Source organism: Mustela putorius, unplaced genomic scaffold (assembly GCF_011764305.1).
Source record: "Mustela putorius furo isolate JIRA1106 unplaced genomic scaffold, ASM1176430v1.1 tig00000487_pilon_pilon_pilon, whole genome shotgun sequence".
Classification (NCBI taxonomy): Eukaryota; Metazoa; Chordata; class Mammalia; order Carnivora; family Mustelidae; genus Mustela; species Mustela putorius.
The window spans coordinates 1,047,398-1,067,336 of NW_025421399.1; the positions used below are offsets into that span (position 1 = coordinate 1,047,398).

General features: G+C 56.5%; 1 protein-coding gene across 1 annotated transcript; it reads right to left on the reverse strand.

Annotated features, from left to right (window-relative positions):
• Window positions 1-977: 977 nt before the first annotated feature.
• Window positions 978-18,615, reverse strand: KCNH4 (potassium voltage-gated channel subfamily H member 4). Its single transcript, XM_004772704.3, has 17 exons — window positions 18,198-18,615; window positions 16,048-16,281; window positions 15,592-15,738; window positions 15,338-15,465; window positions 14,273-14,516; window positions 13,815-13,972; window positions 10,534-10,741; window positions 9,298-9,492; window positions 8,670-8,869; window positions 7,026-7,275; window positions 6,196-6,440; window positions 5,533-5,571; window positions 4,990-5,342; window positions 4,597-4,703; window positions 3,906-3,979; window positions 1,988-2,693; window positions 978-1,207 (listed from the first exon to the last, which is right to left on the reverse strand). Exons 1-16 carry the CDS (start codon window positions 18,271-18,273, stop codon window positions 2,298-2,300), a joined length of 3,054 nt encoding a protein of 1,017 aa, XP_004772761.1. The 5' UTR covers window positions 18,274-18,615; the 3' UTR covers window positions 978-1,207; window positions 1,988-2,297.
• Window positions 18,616-19,939: the final 1,324 nt, after the last annotated feature.

A 19,939-nucleotide genomic window follows, 5' to 3' on the forward strand; every position in this document is an offset into this window, starting at 1 on the left:
CACTCCCAACCTCCAACCAGAACCAGCTCTTTCTCTGATGCCAAAAACAGAGCAGGACCACTTCTGCTTTGGCTCTCCCCATCCACACAGACTAGAACCACTTCTGTTTGCCTCCCCCACCTTGACCTCCATATGGATCAGGACTATTTCTATTTTTCTATTTTTTTCCTTCCCTCAATATGCATTAGGACCACTTCTGTCTCCGCCCACCCCCATCCCCCAACACAGGCCGGTATCTCCTCTGCTTTGGCGTCCCACTCCCAGGAACACTCCTCAAAACCCGTATGGAATCAAAGCTCAGGCCCTCAGTGCTGTTGGCGTTGTTCCTGGGACACTTGGTAACACCAATCATACTTGGAGCCTGAGCTGGCGAATCAACCTGTCTGGGACAGCCTGCCCACACCTGGATCCATCTGGTCACCAGGGTGCTTCTTTCTAACAATATCTGTAACCCCCATCTCCTCACCCCTGCACCCCTGCAGTGATCATCTGAGAAGCAAAAGCTAAGATGGAAGAAAGGCTTAGGAGAGCAAAGGAGAGGAAGGCAGAGTGGAATTCCTGGCAGGTTCTGAGCTGGTGACAAGCTTTTTCCCCAGCCCCTGCTGTACCTATCCTGCAACAGGTACAGGATCAATTATACAGGATCTGTGGGGCGTCCCATGGGCTCCTTTTCCAGGGCTGGAGGTGGGCCTGAGCCGGGACTCTGTCCCTCTCACATACTGCGTCTGAATCTGAGACTGTGATGGGTAGGGGGAGGAGGGGGTGTAAACGGCCCACAGTGACTCATTAAGGTTTCTGCCTCACCTCTGGGGCCTCTGGTGGCGTGAATGTGGTGCCAAGTGGATTGCTTGGCGCCTTTGCCCTTCCTAGAGACAGCAACTGGGCCCTGGGGTGTGGTGGGGAGCGACTGCCCTGTAGGCTCCTCCAAAGCCCTGGGGCTCTCAGACCAACCCCCAGAAACATCCACAGCCAACAACTACAAAAATAAAGCATTTATTTCCTATCCAAAAGTCAGCCCTGGGTGTTGGGTGGTAAAGGAGAGTTGGGGACCAGGGTGGGTATGTGAGAAGTCAGGGTCCTGGGCGAGACCGTGTTGGATGTGGGAAGAACAGGCTTGGCTGAGCTCTGGTGCAGGGGGAGGGATAAAGAGTGCTGTGGGGACTGTTTGAAGTTGCTGGCAACAGAAGAGACCACCTTCAGTGACAGCCTGCAGAAAGACAGAAACGGAGATGTTGACAGGCCCAGGCGTAGAAACAGACACTGCTGGGCCCATAAAGCTCCCGCTGGAGCAGAGGAACCTGGGAGGAAACTCTAAGGCAGGAACTGCAAACCCAAATATACCTACACAGACCAAAGAATTCAAATGAGGGAAGCTAGCTCGGTGTCAGGAGATGACCTCCAGTGGCCCCAGATGATGGTGGCCACTCAACACCACACTGATTGTTGCCAGGTGGAATGTTGGCCCAGGACTGCCAGAACTCCCCATGTTTTTTTAAGAGAAGCTGGATTATCCGGATATTTATGTGAACTCTCCTGATTTTTAGTGCCGGCAACTCATTCATATTATTATTTTTTTTCCCATCCACCCCCTCATTCATATTATTAAAGAAAGTAATAACCAACAAGAACTGAAGAATACGTATCTGGGGGTCATCGTTTGTTTCCTGTGTGGGCTGAGGGATGAGGTGGGCTCATCCAGCCCTGGCTGCTAGTGGGAGGTCTAAGGAGTCTTGGGTTGCTTAGATGCCAGCCATCGAGACCTATCCCTCTCAAGGTGACATTGCTTCCAAGGTCTCCAGCAGGGCCCAGGGGACTGGGGGGCTGGGACAGAAGCCCTCCCGATATCACAAAGCTATCTCTGCAGTGAAATCTGCAATCTGTCCCTCTTGCCTTAGACACCAAGATCCAGCCAGCTCTTGCCTCAGCCTTCACTTCCCGTGCTGGATGGGGGACCCTCCCTGAGCCCCGGATGCTCCCCCATATCTACCTGCCTCCGGGTCCTGGGGAGAAAGCAGGACATGTCATCTGCTGGCCTAATCGGCACTGCATTCCGTCTCATGCCTGTTGGGTTCCACAGCCTCAGATGGCTCCCCTCACAGAGGGGAAGGACAGGGGAAGGTTTGGAAAAGGGAACAGGGTCAGAAGTGACCAGGCTTTGTAAAAAAGTCCAGAGAATGCAGAGCCAACCAGACCAGCTGGTGGCTGCTGACCCGAGGCAGGAGGCCAAGGGGCCCAGCCCCTCCCTGGAGGGCAGGCAGTAGTGCCCACCCCAGACAGGCCTGGGCCTAGGGCCTGGGTCAGTGGAACGTGTCTGGCCTGGACCGAAAGCTCTGTCGCATGAGGCGTGGGGTCAGAGGTGAGGCCTCTGGCACTGGGGAGGGTCCCAGAGACTCAGGCTCTGAGGGGTAGGGGGACAGCGTGGAGGGTCTCAGGTTGGGAAGGGTGGCTCCCATCTCTGCTGTCCCCGCACTGGCCGGGCAGTGGACCTCAGCGAGAGTAGTATCCTGGAGGCTAGGTGGTGGTCCAGATAGACATGGAGAAATGCACGGAGGCCTTGGCTGGGGACCAGGTGGGTCTGGGGGCCGAGCTGAGGCTACTGGGTGGCCTGGGGGACCCAGCCTGGCCTGTAGCAGGCCCATAATGTGTCGAAGCTCCCGGCTCAGCTGAGACACTTCCTGGTTGAGACGGGAGATCTGTTGGAACATAACCAGTGGTTCCCCAGGTGTCACAACAACCATCACTCTCCTAGATACACACTCCCCCAACAGTTTACAAAACTTTCCCAGCCACTTCTGTTCACAGCCACCCCAAGAAAAAGGGCAGGGCAGGGGTTCTCTTTGTCGAGATGAAACACTCAGATGCTTTCCAGGATTTGGAACAGTGGCTATTCCAACAACCGCCCCACCCCACCCTTACTTTTACAAGAGGCAGAAAAGCAGGCCTCGAAGAGGCCACAAAGCTGGAGGTGACAGACACAAGCTTAGTCTCGGGCTATCCCAGCACACATGCCCAAGTGTGTCTATTCAGTGCTTTGCTAGTCTATTCAGGGAGTACAGAATCAACTGAGAAATTTGTCGAAATGCAGATTCCTGGGCCCTACCCCAGATACTCCGAATTGGGTGATGCACAGAGTCCACATCTTACAAGTGCTGACAGACACTCAAGTGTGGGAACCACTCTGACCCAAGCAGGACTGGCCCTCCAGGTGGCCAAACCAGGCCCTGGTCCCGCCCCCAACCCTAGGGCCCGCCCAGCCCAGGGGCTGCCCTCCTGGGATGCCTGCGATGTTTACCAGAACCCAGGGAAGGCCCGCTCCCAAAGGGTTGGGCCTGGCAGTGCCCTGGTGACAGCTCAGAGATCCCCAGGGAGCAAGCAGAGGCAGAGCCTTGCTGCACAAGATCTGGGCTCTTCCTGACCAGGGTTCAGACATTAAGATCCAGCTCCCCCAGGGCTGAAGGCCTCTCGGGCCCCCCCGCCCCCCGTCCTCTGCCCCCTAGGTTTGCTGAGCATCCACTTCCCAGGGCTGGAGTAGGAAAGGGACTTGGTAGGGGGCAGGTCCCTAAAGGAGAGAATGCCAAGGTCGTGGAAGGAGGGAAGGCTTGAAGCAGCTGGGAAGAAAGGGAAGCAGCAGTCAATGAGGGCTCCCAGTGGACCAGGGACTAGCCGGGCACGGGTCCACTCCTACCTCATCCTCAACCACTCTGGCAAAAACAGGTTCTTCTCCCCATTTTTTGACAAGGAAATTGAAGTACAGGGTCATTATGGGACTTGCCCAAGGTCACCCAGCTACTGTAAATATGTGAACTCAGGACTCTAGGTTTAAGCCCTGAAATGTTCTTCTATGAGGCAAATCTCCCAAGATGATATTTTCCAAGGTCAAAGGGGAGGAACCAGTCCCTACCCACCTCCTGGTTCAGCCTGCAGACCTTTTCTTTCATCTCCTCAGCCTCCGTGGCCAGTTCCTGGCTGGGCCTGGTCCCTGCAGGCAGAAAAGGGTAAAGGAATGCAGGGCGAGTGTGGGAAACAGGAGTCTAGAGCCTGGGCCCGGCGGGCAGAGAATAAGGGAAGAGTGAGCTCTGGGCTCAGGATGATGGAAAATCCAGACTCTTCAGGCTGGTTACAAGGCCCTGTAACTTCCCTAGCCTTCCTCCACCCCTGCCCCAGCTTTATACCCAGAAGCTTCTATTTAGCACCTAAACACGAGGTGCTCTTCTCTCCGGCCTATATGCCTTCCAGCAACGGCCTTGCGCCACCTCTCAAACTCCCACCCGACCTTTAAGACCCACCACAAGTGTCCCCTCCTCTAAGAAGGAGGGTTAGACGTGTCCTCTTCTCCTACCTCAGAGCCTTGCTCTTGCCTCAGTCATGGTACTTAACACCCTGCTCTGGAATCATTTATCCGAGGACACAGTTGTGTCTCCCACCAGACTGGGAGCTCACTGAGGATGTAGGGCAAGTCCGGCTTATCTGTGTATGCCCAGCACAGAGCCCAGTACCTGGTCGACCCTTACTACGTGTGGAATGGGCTGGATGAAGGGATGGGTGGATGGCGGAAGAACGGGTGACTGAGACATGAAGTCTATGGCTGGCCCTTACCTGAAGGAGGGGCCTGTGAGCAGGGCCTAGGGTGCTCAGACCTCCTGCTGAACCGGAATGTGGGGGCCTCCGCTGTGCTGCCAGAGTCCTCGATGCCATCCACTATCCTGGGATGGGAGGCAGTGATCATCAGTCCCGTGGGGAGAGGGCAAGGGCCAGAGCAGAGCAGGCAGAGGGTAACCGGGGACAGCAGTGCCAGGGAGCTGGAGAGGAGCCGCGGTCACAAAGGGTGGGGTTGCAAGTGTGGGTGGATCAGGAAGGGCGGATGGACAGATGAGGCAGAGACAGGACGAGCACTGGACAAGCTCTAGTTGGAATGCTGGGGACAGAGCCCAGAGAAGGTTCTGGAAGCCAGCAGGGGTATGGGGAAGGCAGGGGAGGCTGGTGTCTCACCGGGGACTGAGGTCCGGAGGTCCAAATGTTCCCAGTGGGGGAATGAGAAGCTGAGGGAGCTTCCAAGCAGCAGAGCCCCTGGGGGGGCCATGAGGGGAGGGGCTGTGGCCCCGGCCAGCCAAGGCAGGGGAAGGGGTTGGGGACAGGGAAGGGGAGGAGACAAGGGTTGAGAATGGGGGCAGCTCCTCGCCCAAGAGGCTGACCAGGGAGCCCCGGGGTCGTGCTGGGCTGAGGTTGGGCAGCAGGAGGGGCCGGCGGGGTCTAGAACCACCCCCAGACTCCACCCCGGTCTCAGCCTCTGTGATGGATGGCAGGGTCTTGTCTGAGGAGGAGCCAAGGCTTTCCGAGCGGGGCTGTGGGCAGAGGGCAGTTGGTGTCAGGACAGTGAACAATAGGCCCCTTCATTGAGCAACAGCCTTCACTGGCAGATGCCGCTCCCCATCCCCCTCCCTTCTCCGGGCAGCAAAGGAGCCAAGGGAAGGGGCCCCCAGCTCCCAGACTCTCCCCACACAACTTCAACCCGACCCAGGAAGGTGGCGTTACCTGGGAGAGGCGAGGAGACCGGGAAAAGCGGCTGAGGCCCTGCGGGGACACAGGGGGGGTTCAAGCTGACTGACACCTCCCCCCTCGCCTGCCGCAGCACTTCCTAGTCCTACCCATCGGTGCTGTGGGCTCTGAGAATGTGGGGCCTTTCTGTGGAACTGAGTCAGAGATACCCTCCAACTCCAGCTCAGAGACGTCTGAGGGGCAAAGTCAATCTGAAAAGCAGGGAAAGACAAAGCCCCAGAGCCTAAGCCAAAATGGGCTCCGGACGTATCTGGTGAGGGCAGAGGAGGAAACCGGGGGGGATGATGTGCCAGCTCAGAGAGGGACTTGACAGAGGAGGAGCCCACAAGGGGTCTGCTCCCAAAGCGAGGGCCCTCTGAGGAGTCTGGAGTGAGGATGGGTGCGGGGGAGGGGAGCCAACAGGAGATGATGGGTCGGAAGGGTTGGAAGTAGAAGCGGTGAGAGATGGTCCATGGGATTGGGTGATGGCCAATGGAGAAGGGTCAGGTGGGCGTGAAATATGTTAATATGGAAGGGACAAGGGAAAGCGGTGCCTGGGACTGAGGAAGGATTTTCTCAGGATGGAAGGAGGTGCAGGGGGAGGTCTGCTCTGAAGGAGGGGACCTCAGAGGAGATGGAAGCCATAGGGGGTCTACATACATTGGTGTCAGAGCCCTGGCGCAGGTTGAAGGTGAGGTCCCGGGGCAGGCCAGCCCGGAAGGCAGCCCCATACTCAGGATAGAGCCTCAGGACCTCAGCCAGCCCTCGGCTGCTCAGCTGCTGCAGGCCACAGTAGGTCAGTGCCTTCACGTCAGCGCTGGTCTTCAGCACGTAGCCTGGGCCTGCCCCTGACCCAGGCTCCTGCCCCGGCTCAGGGATATCTGCCCCAATCAGGTCCCCCTTCCCTGTGGGTAAGGGATGGGGAGAGTCAGCTGGGGGAGAGGGACCAAGAGGATATCAGTGGAAGGTGCTCAATGGATTTGACGGATGGTCAGTGTGTTGGAAGGGTGGTCAAAGACGGATCAATCAATAAGATTGGTGGAAATAACCAATGGAGGTGGGTAAAAGTCAGTGGAGAATGACGGATGAAGTTGGAAGACAGTCAGTGGGGGCTGTCAGTGTTATCAATGGAACTGGATGATCAGTAAAGAATGGCCAGAGAGGTCAGTTAAAGGGTAAAGGTCAATGGAGTTGAGGGTCCATGAGAAGGGTCAGTAGAGTTGGGAGATGGTGCAGTGGGAAAGGACCAACTGAGATGGGGGAGAGTCACTGGGGGAGGGTTGATGGGTTGATGGCCAGTGGGAGTAGGGGAGAATCCGAGGGTATGGTCAAAAGGGATGGTAGTAGGAGGAAGGGACCAGGAAAGAGGACTCCTCAGCAGGAATTCCACATATGCACTAGGGGTAGCCCAGTCCCTAGATTCCCAGCCACACCCAAGGCCTCTAGGGCAAGGTTCTAGGGTAGGTCATAGGTGGTGGTGGGATCCTCACCCAGGATGGCCAGCACCATATTGTCTCGAAGCACCTCGAGTGAGCCGGAGCAGACGTAGTAGTGGGCCTGCAGGGCATCCCCACGGCGCAACAGGTACTCGCCTGGGGCGCAGAATGAGGTCTTGATGTGCAGGGAGAGGGCCCGCAGGCAGCCCCTGCTCGCTGCTCCGAACAGTGGCAGCTGCAGGATCTCCCGGTTCAGGTGCATAGCGATGTCAGCTCTCAGCTCGTCTGGGAAGTCACGCAGTAACTGCATAAGGGGCATAGGTCATTCTGGCCATCCCCCTACGGCTGCTATTTGAGTTCTACAAATGTCCTGAGCTGTCTCCCAGGGGAGAGCTCCAATGTGCCCTTTGCTTTGAGGTGACCCATTTCTGACCTTCAGGAAGACCTCAGTTTTGCTTGTGTGTGGACCTCCCGACCCAAGTTCTGGAGCAGAGACTAGGTCTCTTCCTGTCTGTCCACTGCCTATGACTACTTGACTACATGCAGACACACTCATTGTGTGGTCGCTCAGCCCCACACAAGGACCAGTCCTGGTGGGTCAACCTTTCAGCCAGGAGTCGGGAAACTAGCAGTCAGCTCTGCCCTACATCCCTGTGGAGCCTGGGCAATCCATTTGCTCTCTCTGGGCCTCCGTCATCTGTAAAGATGCAAGCTTACCATAGGCCTTAAACATTACCAATGACCTTCAGAGAATCAAACTTAATGGTCCCAGATCCATCCTCATCTTACGGAGCCCCCCTAGGCCACTCTGGCTTGCTGACCTCTCCCTCTTGTCTCCATTTCCTCCCCAGGCTCTTCTACTAACTTTCCACATTCTTCCTGCACCATAGCAACCAGCTTCATGACTTCCCTACTCCTGGTGAGCCCGGAGCCCTGCATACGGGTCTCAACTTGTGTTTTCACCTGCCTATGGAGCAGCCTCCACCTGGATCTCCCACAAGCACTACACCCTCGTCCTGGTCGTTTCCACCCCTAAGTCCAGCCTTCCTCCGGCCATGCCTCCATCACACCCCTCTGCCCAAATCAGGAACCTCAGCCTCATTCTGAGCTCCTCTCCTGCCACCAGCTGATCACCAGGTTCCATGGCTCCAAGTCTCAGAAACACCTCCTAGAGCCCCAGGCCACTCACCAGCCTCTTTGTGTCGTTCCCGGACCTGGGTTCCTAATGCTCTTTCTGCCTGGAATGGCCTCTGCTGATTTCCTTCTTGCCTTTCACAAATCCCCTCTTCTGTGCCACCTTCCCTGACTCGTGGGGGTCCAGACACAAGGTCCCCTCATTGGAACCACCATCCCTCCCGCAGAGTCCTAATCACTGTGTTGTTGTTGTTATCATTATTTTTACCTGTCTGCCTCCCTCCCCCAACCGGTGTCTCCCTGAGGACAAGGGCTGAGTGTCATGATTCCTGAGCTCTCCAGTCCCGCACAGAGGCTGGCCCAAAGCAAGTGCTCAGGAAATGCGGGCTGGGGTGGGGGGACGGATGGTATTAGCTGAGGCCTGAGCTCCCTTTCAGCTCCTGCGCTTCTATTGCAAAGGGAGAGGGATGTGGATTTGGTGGGTGCGCGCCCCCGCGCCCTGCCTCCCCCTCCCCCGCCTCCCAGGACCCTGTCGGCCTCCACCGCGGGATCCCCGCGCACTACCTCGTTGGCGTCAATGCCGCTGTTGACGGCCCACGTGGTCTGGAAGGACTCGAGCATGCGCTGCTTGAGCGGCCGCGGCAGGCGGTGCACGCGGATGAAGTCCTTGAGGTCCTTCATGCGGCTGTGGTAGAGCGAGCGACGCGAGTACATGCGCTGGATGATGGCCGTCACGTTCCCGAACACCACGGCGTGCATCAGCGCTGCAGCGGCGGCAGCGGGCAGCCCGTGAGGGACGCCGCCCCCCACAGCCTCCTCCCGCACCCCCAAACCCACCCTGCCCTCCACGGATCTGGGTTCCCGGAGAAGGAGGGGCAGGAGAGCCAGTGGGCTTGGGTGGGGGCAGGGAGGGGCCAGACCTGAGGCTCCTCTCCTGCCCCCTCCCCCCAACTAGGTCATGACTTGGGTTTCCCACCCTCTTCGCAAGAGGCTACACCTGTTTTGTGGCATGCCCCTGCGTCCCTCCCACCCCAGGGGCCAGCATGTAGTAGATGCTGAGGAAACGGCTATAAATGAATGAATGTACGACTGTCTGGACGTGGGTGGACATCTTGCCTTCTCTGAGCCCGTTTCCCCATCTGCACGCGGGGCTTAGCAGGGCCACCCTGGGGCTTGGCAGGCCCGGCCTCACCGCCTATGAGCATGGTGCAGATGGAGAAGATCTTCTCGGCGTCGGTGTTGGCGCACACGTTGCCGAAGCCCACGCTGGTGAGGCTGCTCAGCGTGAAGTAGAGGGCAGCGATGTAGGCGCTGCGCCGCGACGGGCCGCCGGCCGAGCCATTGACGTAGGGCTCCTCCAGCCGCTTGCCCAGCTCGTGCAACCAGCCTGGAGGGTGGAGGGAGGCAAGGAGCAGCTGCCCTGGCCAGCAGAGAGCTGGCTTTCCCTGAGCAGCTGCCCAGGCCAGCTCCGCTGGCCTTCCTTGAGCTGCCTGTGCTTGACCTTGGGCAAGTATTTACAGAGGCTAGGGGAGGTTTGCACCCACAGGCACAGGAAATGTGAGGAGCAGCCTGGGCCTGGGACTCCCCACAGTGAGCTGGTTACAGTTGCAGAAAGCAGGGCTAAGCTGCTGACTGGTTGAGGGAGGACTCTCAAGTAGTTTACTGAGCACCCCTTGGGTGCAGGGTGCTGGTGGAACTTACAGTCTGGAGGGGAGAGACACATGAAATACATTGCAGATGGGCAGTGAACTACTAAAAAGGAACAATAAGGCATAATGGGTTGGGGAGAGCCAACCCAGTTGCGGGGACTAGTCGGGGGTGGGCGTTATGGTTCTTAAAGGGCTCCATTAGGACAGAGCATTTTAGTGGGGATTGCAAGGACTAGAAAAGTCACCTAGGGGAAGAAAGGAGGGAGAGGGTTCCCGAGAGGAAAACACTGTTCAAGGCCATTGTGAGAAAGCAGTACATCTGCGTGCTGGAAGGAGGCCAGCGTGGCTGCGGCACAGGGCGCAGGGGAGAAGGGGAGGCCAGGTGGGGCGAGAGAAGGCTGCAGGGCTGCACAGGTGCGGGCCAAGTGTGGACTTGATTTTGAGGGCAGCGCAGAGCCACTGAAAGGGTCCAGGCAGGGCATTGCTCCCTCTGCCCCAAACGCCCTCCCCACCATCGGAGTGTTTCCAATACTCTTTTGATTGCCTGTCACTGGCCTGGCTCCCCTGCCAGTAGGCTGTGAGGTCAGCCCAAGGCAGACCCTTGGTCTTCAACTCAGGTACTTCCACGCCCGACCTGGAAGGAGCTCCATGCACGTTTGTTGCATGGAAGGTAGACTGTGGAGTGGTGGGTGTGGTGCAGGGGGAGGCATCAGCTTGGGGGCCTGTGTGGACAGGGCTGGCGGATGGGTATCCGTGGAAGCCTGGGGTCGGCGGCTCACCGATGTCCCAAAGCAGCGGGTCATTGGCTTCCATCTCCCGGCGCCCGATGACGTACCAGACGCAGGCCATCCAGTGGGCGAGGAGCGCGAAGACGGACATGAGCAGGGTGAGCACCACCGCGCTGCACTGGGAGTAGCGCTCCAGCTTCTGCAGCAGCCGCAGCAGCCGCAGCAGCCGCACAGTCTTCAGCAGGTGCACCAGCGAAGTCTGTGGGAGTGTGGCGGGGGAGGCTGTCAGCAGGCACACCTCCTCAGAGCTCCCCACGGCCCCTCCCAGCGCCTTGTCACCAGATGCCCTGGAACCAGGGGAAGCTGCAGCAGGAAAAACGGCCCTGCTGTCCTGAGAAAGTGGCCAGGGAATGCAGAGGGGAGAGAGTAATACTAAAGCTCATAAAGGCTAATACAGGGGTGCCTGGGTGGCTCAGTGGGTTTAAGCCTCTGCCTTCAGGTCAGGTCATAATCCCAGGGTCCTGGGATCGAGCCCTGCATCGGGCTCTCTGCTCAACAGGGAGCCTGCTTCCTCCTCTCTCTCTGTCTGCCTCTCTGCCTACTTGTGATCTCGGTCTGTCAAATAAATAAATAAAATCTTAAAAAAAAAAAGGCTAATACATAACTATGTGCGTACTTATATATGTACTTGCCGTATGTGTCAGGTACTGGGCTAAGCATTTATAATCCTCGTGAAAAACTCGTGCCTTCAGTTCAATTATCATCATCGTTCCCAGTTTGCAGATGAGTAAACTAAGGCTCAGAGAAGCTAGTGATTTGCTTAAGGTCATACACCAAGGAAATGATGGAGCTGGGACTGCCATCTGAGTGGCTACCCAAGTCCATTTTGTGCTGTGCTGCCTCTAGCACCGTGCATGGGCTGGTGAAAAAGCAAGTCCTGGTCGGAGGTAGGGAATGAGCTCTGGGCCCTGCTGGACACATCCGGAGACCTAAGCGCAATCAGCTGTGGACAAGAACTGGTTGTTGGCAATGCCAGCATCTGTGAAGGGAGCCATCCCTCGAGACAAGGGAGAGTGGGAACAGGCAGTGTCCTGGGGACCGGGGAAGGTTAGGGGCTGTTCCCAGGCTGGGTCAGCTGCAAATGAGAGGGGCATGCCGGAATGTTGAGGAAAGGAGACCAGGAATTGAGGGAGCCTCGGCTTTGGGCTTTGAGGTCTTAGCCCTTGTGGGGCTGGGTCAGGGGGTGATTACTCATGGCACTAGTAAGCAGCTTGTAAGTGTTACCAATATTACCACTATGACTGTTTTCACTGTGGTCTTTAATACTTCAATTAGCCCTCCAAATTTTAGAGATGAGGAGCAGGTACTCTGGGTGGGGGCAACTTGGAAGCAAGGGCTAGGGGCTCTAGGGCAGCACCTGGGGAACTTAGTAGGAAGGCCCTTCCAGAAGCCTCTAGCAACGTCCCCCGTAGTCTTGGCCCTACCCAGCTCCTGAGCCACCTCCTGTCCTTTTCTCTAATTTTAGGTGAAGGAGCTGGGAAGGAGGTGGCCCTGCTTCCCCCACATGGACCGTCTCCAGGGCTTAACGCCTGCCCCCAGCTCCCAGAGCTTCTGCCTCCAGACTTGAATCCTTCAGGGCTGCATCTAGTCACCAGGCCCTGTGCCTCACTCTCCTGGGGCCCTCGCTCTCCTTTTGCTTGTGTCCCGGGCTCGGCTCCTTCCAGTCCACAGCTCTGCCCACTCATCCTCTCTCTTCGCCCTACCTCCCCCCAGCCCAGTACTGCTCCTGATCTCCCCTTATGCTACATCATCCACTCGGGGGCCTTGTGTTCCTGGGAAGTGGGGTGGTGTCATGGAACAAGGAATAGACTAGGAGTCTGGAAACCTGGTTCCAGTCTCCTGCCTGCTACTGCTAGCTGTGTGACCTGTGGCAAGCTGTTTAACCTCTCTGAGCCTTTGTATCTACCTCTGAAAAAGAGAATCTGCCCTGAGGGGTTACTGGGAGACACCTATGAGATGATGTGCGAGAAAGGACTTAGTACGTGAAAAGTGTTCCTGAAGGTACCAGAGGAGGGGGACTGCTGGGGAAGAGGAACAGGAGCCCATCTGCCACTCTCCCACTCCCCAGGGACAGTTGTTTGCCCGCTGACACAGCCTCGTGGGCATGGGATGGGAGAGTGCGCTCCTAGGGAGGGGTGGGGTGCTCTGCTCCGAGTGGCCGGAGTCCCAGGGCAGACACACACACATGCACGTGTGTGGGAGCGTGCACACACGTGTACACAGCCAGGAGAAGAGGCCCACAGCCCGTTGGCGGCTAGTTAAATCCGGCTGCGTGTAGGTGGTTTCCTGCTATAGCTGAGTGTGGCAGAGAGAGGAGCGCACAGGGAAACTGCTTTCCACCTCCCCACCCAACAGCCAAGGGAGTCTGGGGACACAGGGTGGGACTCCCTCACCCTGGACTTGAGAGCACCTATGATCTACCGGCTGAGTGCAGAGCTGACCACCCAGGGTACCTCCAGGCATTCCCCGGGGAGAAGGGAGGACCCAGGTCCTGGCACTCTCTGCGTCCAAACCCACCCCACAGCCTCTACCTCCTTGTCTTGGCTTACTATGTTCCCCCCAGATGCTCTCTCCCCATCCCCTGCCAGCCAAATCCTGCTCTCTGTCTAAGGTCTAGCCCTGATCTATCTCCCACAGGAACCCTTCCCAGATCACCTGAGCCTTTTTTCCAGCTGGAGTGCTTTGGACTCCCAGGTGCTGGCTAGATTTCAGAGCATCAGATTACTTTCACGCATGCCCACTTTCCTGCCTGGAACTCCAGGATCAGCTAGCTCCATGCCCAGCCCCCAGCAATACCTGGGCCGCGTCTTCCTCTCCATTCACCTCTTCTGTTCCTGCTCTCCCCTCCAACAGTCCTGCCCCCTCACCAGCTTAGCTGCCTGGAGGCTGAATCCTTGTCCCTTTTCCGCACAGTGACCATGCTCCACACAGTGCTTTGCAGACAGCTAAATGCTCATCAGTTGTTTGTTAAATAAAAATGTGAAAAGTACCACTCATTTGGCATCAGACCAACGCCGCCCTGGTAGCCCTAGTTAGCTTTTCATTTGTCTCAGCTTCCCTCAGTGATTGTGAGCTGAGCTCCCTGAGAGCACAGACCCTCCCAGCTCCTTCTGAGCAGCTAGCACGGGGCTTGGCCCACAGCAGGTGCCTGACAACTATTTGCAGCTGGACGGATGGGTAGGGCTGAGTCTTGGTTGGAGTCGGTCCCTTAGTGGAAGATGCTGTGCTGAATTTGGGAGGCTGGGCGGCAAGGTGGGACAGGGGTCACTCACCACGGTGATGTTGAAGACATAAAGCAGGTCAAATGGCAGAGCAGCAATAAGGTCAACAAAGAACCAGGTGGCCAGGTAGTGAAGACCAATGGAACGAGGAGCAGAGACCACCTGGCCAGACTGGGACACATAGGTGGTGCGGAAGTTCAGGATGATATCTGGGGGTACAAGAGGCTGTTACTAAGGGGCTTTGAGTAAGCTGGGAATAAGCCCGAGACCCAGAATGGAATTGGAGGCAGAAATGGGGAAGGCAGATTGGGCTTCTGGCCGCTCTTCAGGGAGGAGTGGTCTAAAGGCTGAAGGGTTCGGGCTCAGGGCATATGGACCATTAGGACTTAAAGACCCAGAAAAGGTTGGGCTCTGAATACCAGGGTCCTGCAGGCTCAGGACGGAGCAAAGCTTAGATGTGTGGGTTCCCCCAGCCCACCCGCCAGGGTATGCAGGGCAGAGGATCTGACCCAGGATGAAGAGCATCTCCACGGCGATGTCGCTGACAAGGGTGTGTCGGGAAGTGATGGGGGTGTCGTCGTCGCCCAAGAAGCAGACATTGTAGGGGACGGTGATCGCGACGTAGAAGGTGGCGAGGAGGATGAGGCCGTCCCACACGGCCTTGGGGACGCTGTAGTGGAGGAGGAGGCAGCGGGACCCCCCCACGGAGGCCACCTTGTACTCGGGCACTGATGGCTTTGGCTCAAACACGTTCTAGGGGGAGAGGGGTGGCGGTTGGGGACATTTAAGGGAAAGGGGAGCCAAAGCTTAGGGAAGGAAGAGGCAGGGGAGGGGGCAGGGGGGAGTGAGTGCTCCAGGCATGATCATGAGAGGAGATGGAAGGTGTGGGAGAGGGGTTCAGGGGCCGGCACCTGACACTTCCTTCCTCTGCCAACCTACAGCTTGGGCCCCCTTTGGATCAATCATGTTTTGTGGCGGTTATTTATAAGGCTTAACCTTCACCCTGCTTGAGAAGGAGATTATGACAAGTCAGACACATGCTTTAGACCTCCCTAGGGGTCATTAACTTCTCCCTCAAGTTTCACTTGGAATCTAGGGTCCCTGTGGAGGATAAGGATATCCCAGAGATGAAGGGAGGCTGACACAGCACATCCCATCCCCTGTTGCCCCCACAAACTACACAGAAGATGGGAGAATCGATCCCGTGGCTTTATCAGGGTCCTAGGGCTAGATACCAGGACCCCAATGGGGGCTCTCTCCCTAGAATCACAATTTGTGATTTCACCCCTACCGTCGTGAGATAACACTGTCACTCAGAGGTAGCTAATATACTTGATCCTAGATCCCTGCCCTTATGACATCGTCAGAGTAAAGTAATATCAATCATAAGGAAGCAAGGGAGATGGGGTTGGAAGATGTGAGAGCACATGGGACACAGCAGAAAGTCGTACATGAGAAATGCGTGGACAGAGGGACAAGTCTACTGGAGGGATATCAGAGAGACAGGGAGACATTAGCAAGGATGCCTCAGAATCACAGCTGGGAGAGGCTGGGATGGAGATGTTGGGACTCACATTATTGGTTTTCATGCCTCCCTGGCGCCGGCGGCCAAAGTGGCCAGCCAGGCGGTGTAAGACAGTGCGGCTTTGCCTCCTGGCAGATCGAAGTCTCGAGCCGGCTCCCCTCCTGCCAAGGGAGTTTTCTGTTGGAAAGAAGGGTGCAGAGATAAGTGGGGGCACCTCCCATGAAGCCAGATAGGGAGATGTCTTGTGTGACCCTCAGCAAGGACCTCTGACCATTCATGCCTCCTTCCCAGACCTGCAGTTACCATGATTACTGTCCCCATGGCCTCCTGGGGAGCCAAGTCCTGGGCCTCCACTCTGAGTGATGTCCTTGAAGGAAAAGAGGAAAAGCACGACTTCTCCCATCTCATTCTTGATTGGCATCATGTCCAAGAGGCACCAAAAGGCCGAGCCTGTAGATGTGAAGAGATGGAGGGGGAGGGTGAGCAGCCCATGGCACCCCTTCCCTTTGATCACCCAAGGTTCCTGGGCATGATCAAAGGGCTTGGCAAAGGTTTACAGATGGAAAGAACCCCAGAGATTATGTCAGACTCCTTCCCTTCCCGATGGGAGAAGCCTAGAGAGGACCAGGGATGCCCTCAGGGTCACATAGTTAGCTTGTGGCAGTATGGGGCCAGCATCCAGTCTTCCACTGTGCCTAGCAGACTCTGTGTATGGCCCAGGATCTGCGCAGGCCTGCAGGGCGGGCCACTACCCCTTACCATCCTTTCGGTAGAAGCAGATTTCAGCCCGGTGCTCTTGATGGCCCTCCAGGGCCTTGTGCAGCCTCTGCAGGGCTGGTTCACTAGTCTCTGGACCATAGAGGAAACGGCAGCTGCAGGTTTTCTGCATGACCTCAGTGCGGCCGTAGCCTGTGAGCTCGCAGAATCCGTCAGAGCAGTAGACAATGGGAAAGCCCCGTGGGCCCTGTGCGTTGGCCAGCAGGAAGTTGCTGTCTGTGAGAAGAAGAGGTCAAGGTTAGGTCAAGGCCAGGAGGGGATCTTAGCTTCAAGGTGAGTAGTACCTCCCCCAAACTGTGGTCAGAGGTCACAGAGCTAGAAGTTTCCCAGACCTCCTTGTGATTCCTGGATCCCCTTTGGGATATTCTGAAATGAGAGTAAAAAGAGATAGAGGAAAAGGACAAGGACTTAAGGATGGCTTGGAACCAGGACAGGGACTACTGGGGGGGTTGAAGGTCACACTGTCCTTCCCTCTCCCTTCAAGCTGGTGAGCTATTACAAGGGAGCTGGGCATGGGCTCCAGCACGACACCTCTGCCACTTTCTGACTGTAACCTAGGACACTGGTTAATGAACTCTTCTGTGCCTCAACTTTCTTATCTGCAAAGTGGGACATAATACATCTTCCCTATATGGCTGTTGTGAAAGTTACACTAGTTACCATAGGGAGAAAGTTACCTAGGGAGAACAAATCCTAACATATACTAAGTGCTACACTGAGAAGGTAAAATGACTCCCCCACGTTCCCACAGCTTTCAAAACACATGCATAGCCGCTATCCTGTCCTCCTATTAGAAAGGAGACAGGGCACGGATTCTGGTGATATCACACCCATTTTGTTGATCGGAAACCAGAAGACGGAGATTATCCAAACTCACGAATCTCCTTTGGTGGGGGAGGGAGACAGTGATGAGTAGTGTCCTTATTCCCTGCCTTCCAGGAAAGGTCCTCTTTTTAGCATCTCTTTAGGTAATATCAGGGGGTCTGTCCCAGTGCTCAAAGTCTGACAGCATATTGAGCAAGGAATTTTTTAGTCCAGCAACCCCATGACCAGAACCTGATCTGGCTTCCTCTGGCTCCAATGGGTGGAAGCCACAGGGGCACTTTGTGTGCCATCGAGGGGCAGAATCTCAGCTGAGGGAAGGGGTCTGAGACACAACAAGTGCTGGATGCTAAGGGGGTGAGTGTGTAGGAGTGGAGAGGCTGATGGGGACTGAAGGTGCCTGGGAGGCTCTGGGCCCTGGGCAGCAGCCTCCTTCTTCCATCCCAGGGCCCGTTGCCCCGGTGATGGGAGCTATGGAAACAAGGGAGGTGTCTGCGGGGGGTTGAGGGGGGAGGCGGCTAGGGCCCGGGCGGCTCGATTTCCGCCCGCAAGTATCGCTCCCCCCACTTTCCAGATACTGACCAGGGAGCCCAAAGGGGGCAAAGGGAGATTGCTCTGCTCCAAAGTAGGGAAAGGGAAAGGCGGGAGAAGAGACTGGGAGCGAGGAGTGTGGCTGTCCAAGGTGCTGAACCTGGAATCCAAACTGGGGGTGGGCGAGCAGAGAGTTCCCTCCGTCACACGGACCACCCCCTTCCGCCTGCCTCACCTCCCTCAGACTCAGACGCGCCAAGATTTGGGGGCGCGTGACCTTAATCCAAGCTAGGTGCTGCTGAAGTCTGATCTTTTCTCTTTCTTTTTCTCTTTTTCTTTCTTTCTATCTTTCTTCTTCTTCTTCTTCTTCTTTTTTTTTTTTCCTGAGGGGAGGAGATGCTGGAGCCTTCTGGAAGTAGACTCCAGAGCGCCTGACCACTTCGTTCCACCTCTGCGTCTCAGATACCCACACACTCCCCCAGCAGAGCTCTGCCCGGGAGCGGGCAGCTGACAAGGCCTCTCCTCCGTTTTGCGGCACAAAGAGCCTTTCCTGACTCCAGTCACACCCCCAACCTTAGCCCCCCGCACTCTTAGCCCTTTCCCCGCCCCCCTTCGCAGTGCACTCCCTGTCCTGTTCCTTTCCTGCGGCTTCGGGAGTTCCTAGACGGTCAACTCCACTCTCGCCGCCTCGGGTCTCAACACATCCAGTAGACCCGCGCCGGTGCCGAAGCTGACTTGGCCCCAGCTCGAACACCCAGCCCCAGCCTCTCCCCACTCACGCGTGCCGTCGAAGCGGGTGGCGATGGTGTCCAGAAAGGTGTTTTGCGGGGCCAGCAACCCCTTCATGACCGGCATGGCCTCGGGGCTGGGGTTCGAGGCGCGGCGCTGGGGGCGTTCAGCGCGGCGGGGCGGGAGGGGGCGCGCTGCCGGCGGGGCCGGGGCGCCCCATGCGCCCGCCTGCCTCCTCCCCTCCTCTCGGCGCCGCCGCTGCCTCTCTGCTCTGAACCCCGCAGCTCTCGGCTCAGCTTGGCGCCGCCTCGGTCCCCCCACCTCCCCACGGGCCAAGTTCTTTCCCCCGGGCTCGGCCCGCGCCCGCCACGTGGCCCGCAAGGGGAGGGGCCGCCAGCGACACCCTCACCCTTCTCCGCTGCCCTCCTCCCAGAGGGGAGCGGCCCACGCGTGTCTCTCCCAGAGAGAATTCGGGGCACGCCCACCTGGAGCCGAGACCCAAGAGGTAGGGCGGGGCTTGGGTGGCAGGCACGCCCTCCCCCCGGGGTGGCCACGCCCCCACGAGTGGTTCCCGGGCGACTCCTTTGTGGCTCCGCCCCACGGGTTTCCCCGCGCGCAGCCCACGCTGGAAATGGTGTTTGGATCACAGTGCCGCCTGCTGGAGTTAAGATATTTCGCAGCACCCCAGTTTCCTAAGCTCCAGTATGTGACAGCAAGGGTTAAAGAGACTAGTTTTGTTGGTGGAGGATCGGCAGGAAGACTGAGAACTCAACTTCTAGAGTGGCTTAACCCTCCATTGTGTCTCATTTTGGATAGTGCACCCTGGCGAGTTTTGCCTCTGAGTGCAGCTGAATGGATGAAAAGAGCTTTGGAGTACATGGGGTAAAAATGCCAGTTCTGCTACTCACTGATTGTATGACTTAGCCTCTTCAAGCTTCACTTTCCTTATCTGTAAAATGGAGCTAATAATTTTCACCTCATGCGGTTGTGAGAATTTAATATAATCAAACATGGTTTTGGTACACAGTGAGTGTGTTGGAAAGCAATTTCTCTCTTCCTGTCGTCTTGATTTAACCCTCCTTCTCTCTTCTGCCATTAAAGAGGTGGAAAGAGACTGGAGGCAAGATGGGAGACAAGATAGTTTCAAGGTGGGCAGAAGCAGTTTGCAAATCTCCAAAGGTGTAATGATGGTCTTTTTGATCTCCATTATCTCCCAGAGGGAACCAATACAGCATCAAGAAGGACCCATGTGAGAACAGCCATGGGACTTTTTCACTACAAAAGCAGAAAATGACAGGGCAGATGAGTGTGGTGGCTTAGAGGGGCTGCTTCTTGGGGCGAATGAGCTGGAGCCAGAATGGGAAGATAGACAAAACTCATCTCGGGCCAGTGCTCCTCACCCTCACCCCCAGAGTCTGAGCTGGGTATTATATGGGCTGTTAGATTGCTTAAAAGTGCTACATCCTTCTGTGTCTCTATTTTGGTGTTATAATTGTTTCCTAGAGCTACTATAACAAAGTACTACAAACCGGCTTAAACAACAGAAATTTATTGTCTCAGTTCTGGAGGATAGAAGTCTAAGATCAAGAGAAGGTAGGGTTGGTTTCCTCTGAAGGCTGTGAAGGAGAATCTGTTCCATACCTCTCTCATAGCTTCTGGTGGGTTGCTGACAATCTCAGGTGTTCCTTGGCTCATAGATGCATCACCCACCTCTGTCTTTATGTTCATATTGTTTCTCCCTGTGTGCGTTTTTGTGCATCCAAATCCCCCTTTTTATAAGAACACTAGTTAT